The sequence below is a fragment of the Mastacembelus armatus genome, chromosome 21 (genome assembly GCF_900324485.2).
Source record: "Mastacembelus armatus chromosome 21, fMasArm1.2, whole genome shotgun sequence".
Taxonomy (NCBI): Eukaryota; Metazoa; Chordata; class Actinopteri; order Synbranchiformes; family Mastacembelidae; genus Mastacembelus; species Mastacembelus armatus.
In genome coordinates this window covers 17,458,798-17,473,165 of record NC_046653.1, presented here as the reverse complement: position 1 = coordinate 17,473,165, position 14,368 = coordinate 17,458,798, and the positions used below count along the sequence as shown (strand labels likewise).

At 40.0% G+C, this 14,368-nt stretch overlaps 1 protein-coding gene across 1 annotated transcript in view; it reads left to right on the top strand.

Moving 5' to 3' along the window:
- Positions 1–14,368, top strand: part of nck2a (NCK adaptor protein 2a) — a 30,671-nt gene that overhangs the window by 11,875 nt on the left and 4,428 nt on the right. Inside the window, exon 2 of the mRNA XM_026294807.1 lies at positions 9,460–9,701. Coding sequence (XP_026150592.1) covers positions 9,476–9,701 — 226 coding nt within the window. The 5' untranslated portion in view covers positions 9,460–9,475. The remainder of the gene's footprint in view (positions 1–9,459; positions 9,702–14,368) is intronic.

Sequence of the window (14,368 nt, the reverse complement as noted above, 5' to 3'; positions counted from 1 at the left end):
CAGAAGACTATTTCTGTGCTGTGTTTCCACATGAGCAAACTTCAGTTTACAACATATTCTTTTGCAACTTATTTCCCATACAGGTAGTTTTAAAATTAATCTGACAGCAGGGGGATTGTGAGTTTATTTCCTCCTACAGCGGAGGGTCATCAGTGGTGGTACTGCCTCCATGCTGATCAGATATGAGGCACAAAGTGAATTAACTAGAAGATGCAAGTTGTGCACACAATAGATACAGCTTGTTCAGTTCCCTCCCAAGTTGCCTCATTAAGACAAAATTTCTGCCCAACATTTATTGCATGCAGGGATCCTCATGGATTTATAGTAATGTATACAGTATTAATACCTGCCTGGAACTGCAGAGTTAGATGTTTGAGACTGAACCCTCTTAGTCCCTTCCTTAAGGACTTTTTTTTTTTACTAATGCTTCTAGTGCTTTGCTTTTCCTGCTGTATAATCTATGCATATACTTGTTTCCAAAAAAAGATCCACATTGTGGACTCTGGATCACCCAAAGTAATTGGGGCATCATTTCTGGATAGAGACATTGCTGTTGAATTTTGCAAATGTAAATTTTCACTGCTATGAACCGTACACCACAGACAACTTTTGTCACCATTACCTCTATTATATTGTGGTGGTGGCATAAACCTGAGCAAATAAAACTGAAACTTGCATTTCATCAAGTGTGGCTGATGCTGTGCTTTGGGTGAAAGGCTCCCATATAACATCTGCCCAAACTACGCCATCTTTTATTGGAATTTGGCCAATAAAAAAAAAAAAAAAAATTTGGGCCTCTGTAAGGTTTACGAAGATGGTATACCAGGATGACCAGAGCAGTAGTGCTCCTGAGTTTTAGTACAAACACAACCCCCTTTTCCTGTTTAGATAATAAGCCAAACTGGCCAAATTAACATCCAAGAAACATTACCTTTGTCTTAATAAAAGACAGCGTTGAGCCTTTTTTACACTGTGGCACAATGGCACTGTGGCAGCATTTTGCCACCATGCCCTTCTGTAATAAAAGTATGAACCTGGAATGGGAGAACCTGTTGACCCTGCATTATGAGGTAGTAAAATGTCTCTATGCAAGTCAACTTTGCCTTATTTACAAGTCAACTTTGCCTTATTTGCATGTTCAAATTTTGTGACTGCAGTAGTGCTAGATTCATCAAAAGTGGTTTGTAGACTTGTAAAAAGAGGAAAAAATCAACATATTAATGTATATCTCTTCATGATTCCACTTGCAAGTATAAAATGTGTAGTCACATTACTCCTCAGTGACTGCTCGTTGACATTCATTTGTGAAGAGCTTGCAGGATGTTTATCGTCAGGATGTATTTTGATCACTGTATACATTTATATTCTGTGTATTGTTGTAGTGATGCTCTAGATGGCTAATTGACTGTATCGGCTAGATGGAGTGTAAGAAGAGCTGAAATGCACGGCTTGTTTGGCTCTGGGTATTTTGTTTATTTGATTCCACAAGCTGCTCATTTTCGACAAAGTATGATTTCCGAGCCAGTAAGACAGTGCAGCTTGTGGCACACAGCAGAGCTCTGCAGCGTTTTTATTTTGGATGGTCCTGTTAAATTCAGCACTGCTTAAGATGACATTGTTCAAGTAAACTAATACTAACTGTCCACTATCACTTCTCTCCATATTTTAAATCCTTCCATCTTGTCCTCCTTCATCAACAATACAGTTCTAATAGAGCAGAATTTATTAGTTATTCACATTTACATAATTTCCTATTTCTGTTTTCAGAAACTGAACAGACCTGAAATAGTGATTTGCTGGTGGCTTTTAAATGCTGCCTAAGACACAGATAAAGTCACTATTTCATGGTAACGTTTACTGACAAAATCAATGTCACCCTGCAGCTCACTGTGCATCTTCTGTGAATCTGTTTGCCTCCATAGTGATACTGTCAGGAAGAGCACACTTCTGTCCCAACAATTTTCGAGATGATGAGCAGTTCAGAATATTTATTTTATTTTATTTTTAGAGCGTAATGGTTAATTTCAAAACAGTACGATACCCTATAGCCAAAGTCACGTCTGGTTTGGCCTGAGAGTGATTCTTTACTCATACACATCCACACTTAATCTCTCACTTTATCTCCCTCTGTGTGTCAGACACAAACAAACCGTAACCTCAGGTTTTATGCTTCCTCCAGTCGAAGGAAAACAAGCAGCCTTGCACATCAAAGCTGTGCTCACTACATTTGCCCTGCTGTGTTTTACAGTGCTTGGCTTCTGTTGGCTTCTGTTCTGATTTGCCAGGGGACACAGATAGCAGACTCACATACAGAGTTAAAAATAGACCTTGCCACTTTACTCTTGAACAAGAGCTGCAAAAAAAAAGGATTAAAAAAGATACAAGAAAAACTGTGCTAATAGACAAGGACTTACAGCAGAGAGCAGTTGTGTACAGAGGATTGAGTTATGAACTCACAGAGAACAAGCTGCTCAGAAGAGACTTCTCTTGTTTTGAGTGCAGGGAGGTGTGCAAATGAACAAGCGCAGCACTGTTACAGAAGGCAATAAAATGGGCATCAAGGTAGAGAAAACAAGTCTGAAGTCAGCTATTTCTGGCTCAAGAGAACCACATTAAAAGGAATATAGTAGGAATTCAGTGCTGTGGTGATTCATTGTTGTTTTCATCTATTAGTGCAATCATTAGGATGGGATAAATATCCAAAATTATCATGATGCTCTGTTCCTATATTGAGCAGATTCTAATTGAAACTGCAACATGCATAATGTGATCTCTAACAAATCAGGGACTGGAGTTGAAAAAGCATCGTTGCACAAATAAAGTGTGAAACAGGGATTAAATAACAGTCATGATACACAGTCATACCTTACAGCGCCATCATTCTGCAGTTAAAATAGGGTGAGAATGCTTTCTCATGTAATTTCAACAATATTAAGATGAAATACATAAAATGTTAACATTATAAAAAAAAAAAAAAAAAAAAAAATGATAGTGAGTCTGGGGGATCCACCACTGGAGATTTTAGTGCTATCATCTGTTTCTCTGTAGTCATTGTTTTTCTTTGGCTTTATTGGGAAAAGAACTTTCAAGACCCTGGAGCCTGTGGAAGGAAATTTGTTCTTTATAGAAATATCGAAAATCGAAGCGTGGAGTGATCGGTCACATTCTTTAGGGAACGCCCCTGTCACTGAAAATGGGACCACCCAGTGACTGTTGTCATAGAGACTCCCTCAACAATGTGGGCTCTGCTCAGGAGAGGAGGGCTAGACTAGTGACAGAAAATGAACGCGACATGAAAAATTGTTTGTAACGAGATGTTGGGGGAAGGAAGGTCCACTTAAAGAAAGGAGGGAATTCAACATTTCTTCATACCTTTAGGAAAGTTAGGATTTTAAGTTTTTTTTCCCCTGTAGAACTGAGTATAAGTGCCTGATAAACACCTAGTACCATCACCACTTTATTTCTTCTTATACTTTATATAGATGCACATTATATAGACATTTATCTGTGCATATAGATACTTTTGTTATTGATTTATTTAGCTTGTTTTATAAATTAGTCAACTGATCTATAAAATGCCAGATGCCCCACAGTTTCCTAAAGACATATTCAGATTGGTCCATCTGACTGACAGTCTGAAACCCAAAGATATCAATTCAGTACCACAAAGAAAAGCCACAAATCAATACAATTAGACGTTAAGTGTGTGTATTTGGCAGTTATTGTTTGAAATATTACTGGAATTACTAATCGATTAGTTTAGGTTGGCTGTGTAGCACCAGAGCTTGATATTGTTTTAGACTTTTAACAGTGTTTCTCCTGCAGTCCCTGATTGTTACACCAATACCAAAATATAAATTTTTTTCCCCAATGCCTGGCTTTAAAAAATATAAATGTCTTTCTATAAAAGAGAAGCCGAAGTTCCCAAAGGTTAAATGTTGTCAAAAAGCAAGCAGTTGCTTTGCTGAAACTACTCCGGGGGTATGTAAACAAGAACATGATCCTGACAAGTCATTTGATGCAAGGTATCGGCACTCAACAATTTTGTAAATTGCTTTTCCACAGGAGAAATGTTCAGTACATCTATTAATGTACATAAAGAGTTTTTCATGAGTTGACATGCTGGAATAAAATTTGGTGCTTCTGAGACGTAATGTCTTTTAAAGTCGTTGCCATCTGTGCGCTGTGCTTGGGATCCAGCTCAGCTCAGGAGATTCATGAGTACATCCAGGTGTTTTTGTGCTAGAGCCGCAAAAATGTAACTTTATGAACTTTGAGAGTTAAAATATAACTTTATGAACTGAATTGAAAGATGAACTGAAAGATAAGGGCATATATTGTAATATAGTACTAATTTGTAGGATCCAGTGTTTTTGAAGCTTGACCAGTTATAGGTGCCTCTGCTCCGATGATTTAATTTGACCTGGTCATGTTTACTGTTTGATTTAGAGAGTGCTTTGCAGCAAAGTTTGGAATAGATGAGTTATGAAGAAGTGTTCTGTCTTTAGATGTGCAGTCATGGTGCAGTGTGAGCAGGCCTGACTATTTGTGTGTTTGTGTGTCATCTTCTCTGTGCTATTTTGAACTCACAGCAAGAAATCTTGTATGTGAACTTTTCTTGAGTTGTTTGAGTTTTAGGCTTGTTTCGTTTTTATCATTTTGATGGCATCCATGTGTATGGCACCAATTATGATCCAAGAAACTGAAGAAGAGCAGCTACCGGCATCATCACAGAGACAGGGATGAGCTGATGTCATGTACCACACCCTCTGTTTAGAGCCTGCGAGTGTGTGATGGAGAGAGACAAAATATCCTCTGTGTATGGCTTTCTGTTTCACAATATGTTTTTTTTTTTTTTGGCCTTGTCAGAGACATACAGCAGCAAACATATGGTGGCAAACATCATGAACACCACTGCGGAAAGGAATTTAATTCTGCTGAGGTCTGGTTTTATTGTTAGAGACATATCATTCTGTGCAGGGAAGATTTGGCCTCTTTAAATAACAGAGACTTATCTACTGTGGCTGTAACAGTGAGTCTATCTTCCTCATGTTTCAGTCCGTTTGGTTCACTCCAAATGCTTCAGACACTGATTGCCAGTAGGGAGTATAGCAGTGCTCCTTCCTGTGAGAAACAACTACTGCAAACAGTGTTGAGTGGCGGGGGGAGGTGGAAATGTTCTCCCATTGGTGGAATCGTGGCTCTCTTTGACCTGAATGCCAAACACAGAAAACTCTTCCAGACTTTTTTTTTTTCTTTAAACACCCCCTCTCTTTTATAATCCTCTTATACTTTCCTTTTTTTCCTCTTTGTGTGCTGTTGAAAGACCCTCTGATCACCCCCCCAGTGAAGGGAGTTGTGAAGTGCTGGTGAAGTCCAGCTCAGCAGTCTGTTGCTTGTCTTTCCTCTTTTTAAAAACAAACTCTGAAATCTGTTTTCCTTTTAGGTACATCTTTTTACAGTCTTTTGGGAAGGAAGTTTTTCCATCTGTAAGGAAATTGAGTTATTGGCTTTTACTAGACGACCAATGTTTTATGAGATTTTTTACCCAGATTTGACTGAAGCAAAAATAGTTTAAAATGAGACTTGATTGATTTCTGTATAAAATGCCTGCTTGGGTTTAATTGGCATATTTGCAAGCATATAAATGGTATAGCTGCCACTTGAACATAGATGATTTCTCTCAGAGGAGGATGGATAGGATTTGGAGTGGCATTCCTCTCGGTCTGCCTAATGAACACGATTGTCAAGGAGACTGAGAAATTGCTATCATGGATGACGGGAGGCACTGTGCTCATGCAAGGTAGAAGGACTGTGGAAGGGTTTACTATGCAATGTGATACTTTTTTTTTTCGCTGACTTTCAAACCAAAATTGTTTGGTTTGTGTTAAACTATAGTGCACTTGTCTGTTTGGCTGGTGTGCCAGTTTATATATGCATTTAGACTTCTGCGTCACTGCACATATGGGAACATATGCATATGTTGTTCCTGTTGGACCGTCTGCAGCCATCAGCGATATCTGCCCATCAACGCCTTCATTGCTGAGGTACGCTGCATTGTCCACATGCAGTCGCAGAGAAGTCTAAGTTAGCCCTAACTTGTGTGCAGACCCAATATTAGGACTTGACACCACTTTTAAAAAAGTGTCTTGGATGCTTTCAAACAAACAAACAAAGAACTAATGCATCTATCTTCTGGCCAAGAACTGACAAGGTCATTGAATCTGTATTTATGCAAATCGTTTGATAATTATGGTAACACAAGTGTGTGTCTGCATGTGTGCTGGGGTTTTCGCTGATCCATTAGAAAGTGAAACATGATGTGTGTTGACCTTATGTCCTAATTCATGGATTTTGGCAGTTTCTGAGCAAGTGAAACATTGACCACATACTTACTATACTGGATTTTCTTTCGAGCCAACACTGATATTAACTGATACTGATATTTGTTCATTTAATGCTGAAACAGTTGTTTTTGTAACTGCTTTATTTTGTTACTGTGTGCAACAGTTTTCTGGCTGCAAGCTTGTATGATTAGATGTAAAAGATTTAATTGGCGTGTTTGCATTATATTAAAGCAATCATTTTGTCCTATTTGTACCTCGTTGTTAGTGAAATAGTACTAATTTTGACTGAAAATGTTAGTTATTCATGATAAACAACCACATAATGTTCAGTTAACTGCAGTGGGACCTGTTAGTCATCACTTTGATTTCCCTATGTTGGTCTATGTAGCACTGATCTCTTTGCTGTGTAGGAAAAAATGAAAAAGGTAGATGATCCCAAACAAAGCCTGAAGTTATTACAACTGAGTCTTTCTGATCTGCTTTGTATTTTCAAAGCTGCAGCAGTAAAACACTTAACCAATGCTTAACCAATCATCCATCCACGTCAGGTGAAATAAATAAATGCAATAAAAGAAAACTAAAAACCAGTAGCCTGGTGTAATCCAGCAGCTGTAGCCTGTGGCAGACAGAGGTCACAGCATTCTTAAATACCTCCCGTCTCAGCGAAGAGTTGACATCACCATCTCTCATCTTGTCATAAATCTGCCCTTTTGACTTCCATTTCCTGTGCTCTCCACAGAATTACAGCTGCTGTGTTTTTGTCTCTCTCTGAATGTCAAACTGACCCTTCTAGGATGTTCCTCCTGCTTCCATTGTTGCTGCAGCTGTCACATATCTTGAGAAGTTGAGTAACTTATGGTGAACTTAACACAAACTCTGTCCGTCTTGTGTTGCACAACTCCCTGATCCTCCTCCCTTCATCCTCCTGTGCTGTCCCTGTCCTGGCCTGTGAAGAAATCCAGTTTGACAGCTTTAGTGAAAGCAAGCAGAGTCACATTCACAAGTGCAATAGTCTGCTGTTAGTATTGTTGCTGTTCTTATTTTTTTTTTTTTTTTTTTTTTTTGCCACTTGTAGATATTGAAAGCAGCCATTAGATACTTTGATATAGTGACACACCACCTTGCTTTTAGTTGTGACTGTAACTTCAAGAATGTATTCAGTAATGGCAGTGCTGACTGTGGTTGGGGCCTAATTGGAATGGAATTAAATATCCAGGGTTGAAAAAACAGCTAGCACTTTAGAGTGCCTCCATTTGCATTTCATAAAATGTAGCCTACACAGAAGAAATCAATCTTTCCACTAGTAATGGAATCTTTTTATATAGTCTAATTTGTGCGGCTACACTTCTCATGAGTCATGATTCTTCTTTGAGGTTATGTTTTATCTGTGCTCTCCCCTCTCATTAAAGAATAAAATGTAAATGACAATACAAGTTAGGCAATATACAATTCCCCTGCATCTTAAATGCTGCTGTTAAGTTTGTGGCAAACATATCCACCCACATGTTTTCTCACATGTTTTCTTATCAGTACAGTTTTTTCCATGAAACTGTGCTTAACTCAACTGGGGATTTCATTCAGAAGCACAGTGGCTCTAAATTTTTTTTTTTTTTTTTTTTATGACCCGTCACCATCACCAGCTCTATAAAACTATGTGTTGCAATTTACAAAAAATTGCGTTTCAGTTTTGACTGCTGGAGCATGTTACTGATAGCCTTATGTGAGATTATATGTGAAACAGACAGGTTTATTTGATGATTCATTCTGTATCTTTGAATACAGTGAGCCTTTTTCATCTGCACCCTTTCTGCTTCCTCTATTTATTCCAGTGATCGTTGCTCAGATGTTTCTCATACCGTGCGATGCCTTTTATCACTAAAAATATTTCCATAGAAGAGGAGTAAGCCAACGCATCTAAGTTTTGTACATATTTCTAAAGAGAAAATCTTCTCTCCCATTTGACTCTCATGAACTGATAAATACTTAGCAATTTCGGTTGTCCAGCAAACCCATGTCACAGCTCCTCACCTGAGGCCTGGTGAAATAGGGCATGTAATATTTGCTGTCTGTTTGTGCATGTGTTTGTTTATGGTGTGAGGGAGGGAGTGTGCAGAATGGCCACATAAATGGATTTAAGGTGTTTGTGCCTCTCACTGACAAATAAGCCTTTTACAGAGGTGCTTCTTTGGGCAGAATGTTGCATTTTAGAGCTCAAACCTGTGTGCATCTCGGGTTTTCAACTTGTTTGTTTTACATAGTATATTTTTCAGGGGCATACTGGTAGTGTGACTGTTATTCCTCTGTTTTGTAATTACTGCACAGAGAAAATGATCATCTAATGAGCCATTTGAGATTTTGCCATAATCTTCATCCAAGGAATTATCGGTTTTAGTGCCAGTTTAGGCGCTTAGTATTACTATGAACGTGAAATTCATATTTATCTTGTTTATGTAATTTAGCCTTGTGATAGTACAACTTGTCCAGGATGTATCCTGTCTGATGCCTAATGTGAGCTGGGATTAGTGGTTTAATAACTGAGTGCATGAATGGATATGGATTATTTTGTAATAACTTGTCACTTGTCACAGCAGTGCTAAGCCTTTTTTTACACACACACACTTCAAAAATACTTTATGAATAATAATAATAATAATTAGAGTTTTCTGACATTAATGTATTCACTGTCTTAAGTTTATTTTGTCATCTTGGTCCAGTATTAACATCCATCACTATGAAATATTTGGCACAATAGATCATCATCATTAATAGGGAACCAAAGAACAACTTTGTGGTTGTGGCTTGTGACTCATTTAATGGATTCAGTTAGTAACTCACACAGACAGAATCACAAATCACAAACAGAATTTCTTAATAATTAGTTCAACTGTCGCTGATCAACTCATTCAATGTACAGTTGCTGTTGAAAGCATAGAAATGTCTACAAATGGTTCACTGAATCGTGATATGTCACCTCTTGATTTTTCCTTTTGGTTTTACCTTTTGAAAAAAAATGTACCTACACTGATAGCCTCTCAGAAACAGCTGTACAACACTAGTAGTTTGTGAGGTGTCTTACTTTTTGACTCACCCCAGTCCCCTATGTTCTCCACAGGGGGACTCCATGAAAGATGACAGAGGAGGTGATTGTTGTAGCCAAATGGGACTACACGGCCCAGCAAGACCAGGAACTTGACATCCGTAAAAATGAGCGTCTTTACCTCCTGGACGACTCAAAGACCTGGTGGCGTGTCCGCAACGCCGCCAACCAAACGGGATATGTGCCATCGAACTATGTTGAGCGTAAGAACAGCCTGAAAAAAGGCTCGCTGGTGAAGAACATCAAAGATACACTAGGTAAGAAGAATCCTTTTTTACTCTGATTAAATGTTAACGGTCGCCTGCATGGGCACATTATCACAGTTCGTGGATTATTGTGAGTAAAAGTGGAAAATCTCTGCACTTCCTTTTCAGTACTTTCTTCTCCCTGGTGGAGGTGATAAGATGTGGTCAAACAGTGGCCAGCTTGTGTGCATGCACGGTTGTTAGGCTGACTTCTCAGAAGTAAAATGATACCCTCGCTGTGTCCGTTTCCTCGCCGGGAGCTGTCACTGTGCACTCTGGGGATCCTGTTGAGTTAAGAGTTACTCTCAGCTGTCAGCACACTGTTTCTCAGTCCCCAGTCATGACTGGAATACATTATACTGTGAATGTAGCCATAGCTGCCTTGAGATATTTATACTTTCCCTGAATTTCACAAGACAAAAAAGCTAAGGCTACTAAAAAGCTACTCATTATTGGTGCATATTTTATGGCCAGCTATAAAAATAATTAGGAAAATTAAATAGTGACAAAGAGAATACTTTCATATGCATCTAGTGACATTAATAAGTCCCTCCTTCATTTTTTTGTTCACCCACCTTCATTTTTTTATTTACCCAATGGACAAACATCCTGTCACAGTTGACCAAGAAAACAGCACCAGCATGTAATTTCAGATAGACACAGAATACTCATTTGATGCACTTTAAAAATAGACTGTTATTTAAAAATGAAAAGGAGCAGTATATATCACACAAAATGTCACAGAGCGTGCAGCTTCTAAAGTTGGTAGATTTGCTGTTTTTCTTTGAACTGAGTAGCTTTGTGTTTGGACAAACTGTGGGTTCCGGGAAATCGTGCTGATTAAACTAGAGCTTACGTGGTGGTATAGTGTGAGGTTGTGTGACATACCAGCTCTTTCCCATGAGCAGCAGCTTTAGCCTTTTTTCTAACTCAGTTATTTGATGTTTACCGGTGGGTACTTTGATGCAGCTGTCAGGAGGAAATGGTTCCTCTATCATTTATTATGACTGATAGTAAAACAAATTATCCCAAATCCAGTTCATATCAGGCTTTCAAATTCCATGTGGTCTAATGTAGTTTTATTTTTTGGAATCTGGAGGTAGGGAACTAATGTAGGATGTCATGTAAAAATGATCAGCTTGCTCTGTGTTCTCTAGCAGGAAAAGAGCAGGTGGCGTAGTGCCACAGAAATGCATCTGCTTTGACAGTTTTTGCTCGTGTTACAGTTTTGTCAGATCGGAAGAGAGAGCAGATGAGTATGGGGAGAAAATAGAAACATCTGGTGGAAATTCTAACAAGACGAATTGATTAAGAAGTGAGATCATATTAGAAACACTAACTGGGTGGTAGCCATATTTAGAGTTGCAGGGAGGAGAGGACAGGAAGAGACGTGGGGTGCCTGGTCTAATATGCTGCTTCCTCACGGCTCTGTGCATACCAGCCCTAAGGGAAAACTCTACAGCTTTATGTAGGCCAGCATGGCACAGCCTGCCACTGTCACCCTCACCAGGATTCATTGTGTGCGGAGACAACATGCATCTCCTCTTCACTCCCCCACTTCAGTACTGTTCCAGTCAGCCCCTTTCTCTGCCACTGTAGGTCTGTGCTTTTCTGTGATCAGTAGATTGATTAGTGGTGAAATCAGCAGCCTAATGCTTGTGCTGAAATGATAGATTGCCTCTCTGCCCCCCGACCATGTTATCTGCTACAACATTATGGCCTACTTCCATTTCAGTGTAAGTAGTCTGCTTCCAGCCAGTAGCTCTTTAGTGTCTCGTTAGTGTTAAAAGCCTGAGCAAATCCAATAGGTGTGAACTTTTTCATGATGTGATGATGAGCAATAGGTGAAGTCAGGGGCTAATGGAACTTATTCACACACTTCAATAGAGAATTTTATTGGGTGCGAGTATCATTATGTCAGCCTGTCTATAGTCTCTCTGGCTTTTTTTTCCCCCTCTGTTTACTGGCTATTTACTGGTGAGTTGACATTGTGATAATGGAAGTTGCAAATAGTGTGTGATTAGTTTTATTTCCAGCTTTTCCTCCTCCTGCGTTGTGCTTTGTGGTTGAAGCGTTGACATCCACCCATGCAGAACTGAGCTGAAAATGGCTGCATGCTGCTTTTCGCCCCAGTTTCCTCTCACAGGAAATAAAAACAATAACGGGTCAAAGAGTTCAGCTAACGTCCTACTCGTTGCTGAAACTGGGCCAGTACCCACTGGTACAACATACTGGCGAGTTAAATTTCTGCCCACCTGAGTTTTTGCATGGCACCTCTTCTGCCATCAGTGTGTGGGTGTGTGCAAATGGATGAAAATGAGGCTGTGAAAAGCACTTTCTCCTGTCCTTAGGTTAAAACATATTGTCTACCTGCAGTCCATTTTTGCTCAGTACTGTCTAATGAACGTAGGGATTGTTATCCTGCTGAATGGAGGGCCTCAAGCTGGCTAAAATGTAGTTCAGTCAGAATGCTCCTAATAAGATTTGTGATGTATACTAGGACATTGGTTCCCAATCCTGGTCCTCAAGGACCCCTGCCCTGCTTGTTTTCCAACTATCCCTGCACTTCCCGCTTCTGATTGGCTGAACACACCTGATCCAGCTGTGGGTACGGCAGAGAATGAGATACCTGGAAAACAAGCAGGGCAGGATTGGGAACCACTGTACTAGGATGTAGACAAAATCCAGTGTATTTTCTCCTCTTGTACAAACTTGATGGTGGAACTTTTGTTTCTCTACCTTGTGATGAAAAATCTGTTGGGCTTTGCTGTTTGTTAATTGCTGATGCCTCTGTACTGCTCTCGCGGTGCAGCTGCCACATTAGCACTCATATTGGCAGGGGGCAGGTAGACTACAGCAATAATGATAGTAACAGTCAGCAGATAGCACGGCTGACACTTTCTAGTTCTAAACTCCACCAGCACAATAGTCTCATTGTGCTTCATTTCTTTTACAGTTGAAGACAAATAATATGACTGAGAATTAGAAAAAGTTGGTCCATGAGAGGCTGCTGCATCTGTTTGCATTGCCATGGCAACCAGTGCCCAATATTTTGGCAGGTTTTCCTGGCTTCACACAGAGTAATGTATTGGGATTCAGAACAATTGAGGTTATTTAAAGGGTCACATAGCTCATCTGAGATTCACCTAAAGTACTTAGGAATCACAGCATTTTGCTGACACAGTATTATTACTTTATTTGGGGGGCAGGTTGTGCCTTTTCATTACAGCATACTTGTACTTTTGTCTGGTGGATGGCATGGTATTGTGTAGACTCGGTTATTGCAGTTATTTCCACACTGCCATCCACTGTAGGTTACAGAGTGAAGCAATATACTGCAACCTGCAGTTGTCGCAGTTTTCATCAACTCACTTCCCTTTAAGTTAAAGTCCTCTGGGCTCAAAATCTAGTCTCCTTCCACAAGATGAAGAGGTTGGTGAAGGTTGGGAGTGAATGTGTGGGAGGAGAGAATATAGCCTGCTGCTGCTATAACCAGCAGGCCAGTGCCTTGAAGTGGAAATGAGTGAAGAAGAAAGGGGTGTGTGTATCTGCGTGTGTGTTTCTGCTTGGCTCAACGGGGTTTCTGCTGGCTTTTTGTGTCTGTCTCCTCTCTACCTCGTGGCAGCAACAGTCTATTTTATTTTTCTTAAGGGACCACCTGAAGTAGGCCCAGGAGACAACCTTTGTCTTAGGCTTCCAGTCAGGAGATACTGAATCATGTCACACATGCACTCAGTGATCAGATATGCAGAATACAAACCGCTATCCATAAACATCTGCTTGTTATTCCTGTCTTGTTTTTGTCAGCTGTGGCCTCTGACGTGCTCGGTCTTCTGTGGTTGTGAGAAACAGCTGCCAAGGGACCCCTTGCCTTTCTTCACTGCTCTGCTTCTCCTCCTCTTCCTCTTTCTGCCAGCAAGTTTCATGCTACTCTGTGTGAACCCAGCAATTTTCCAAACACTGTGAATGTACTATTCAGCAGTGACATTTCTGTGGCATTTGAGCAGGCTCTGTGGCACAAACTGGGCGATTAGCTGTCAAGAAACTCACAGCAGTCATTAGTAGCACACACGAGCATATGCTGACACGAGCATCAACTGTCAAGTAAACGGTTTAAATGTTGTCACCGCACAGTGCATCATTATTATTTTAACATGAATTTGAAGAGGAGACCTCTTTGGTTATGTTCAGCAGAGAGACTTTAGAAACTTAAGGTCTTACTGAAGTGTGCGAACACGTTTAGAGACTTGCCTTTGAAAGTACATGAATGAAAAAGTCCGAGACAGGTAAGACAGGAGCTGACTTTGATCCTGGATATGCCTGTCATTATCAAACCCACGGTGCCTGCTCCACTTTTCATTCCCTGTCTACACCAGCTATTTTCAGCCTTCTGAGTCGTATAGACGTGTATAAGGTGTGGAGATAGTGTCGACAGAATAGCAAGTGGATAACACGTTTTCATTTCATTGGGCTTGAATAGAGACTTGAGCTGCTCAGTGCGAGTGGATGTTTGTGCCTCTGTTAATTCTATTATCAGGAATATTGATTGATCAGTCCTTCACTGAGGTTTCTCAGGGGATGTTATGTTTTTTTTTTTTGTTTTTTTTTGGCTCTCAGGGACCATGAGTGCAACTTGCAGCCTCAATTAGTTTCCATCTGACCCAAACTGCCACCTCTCC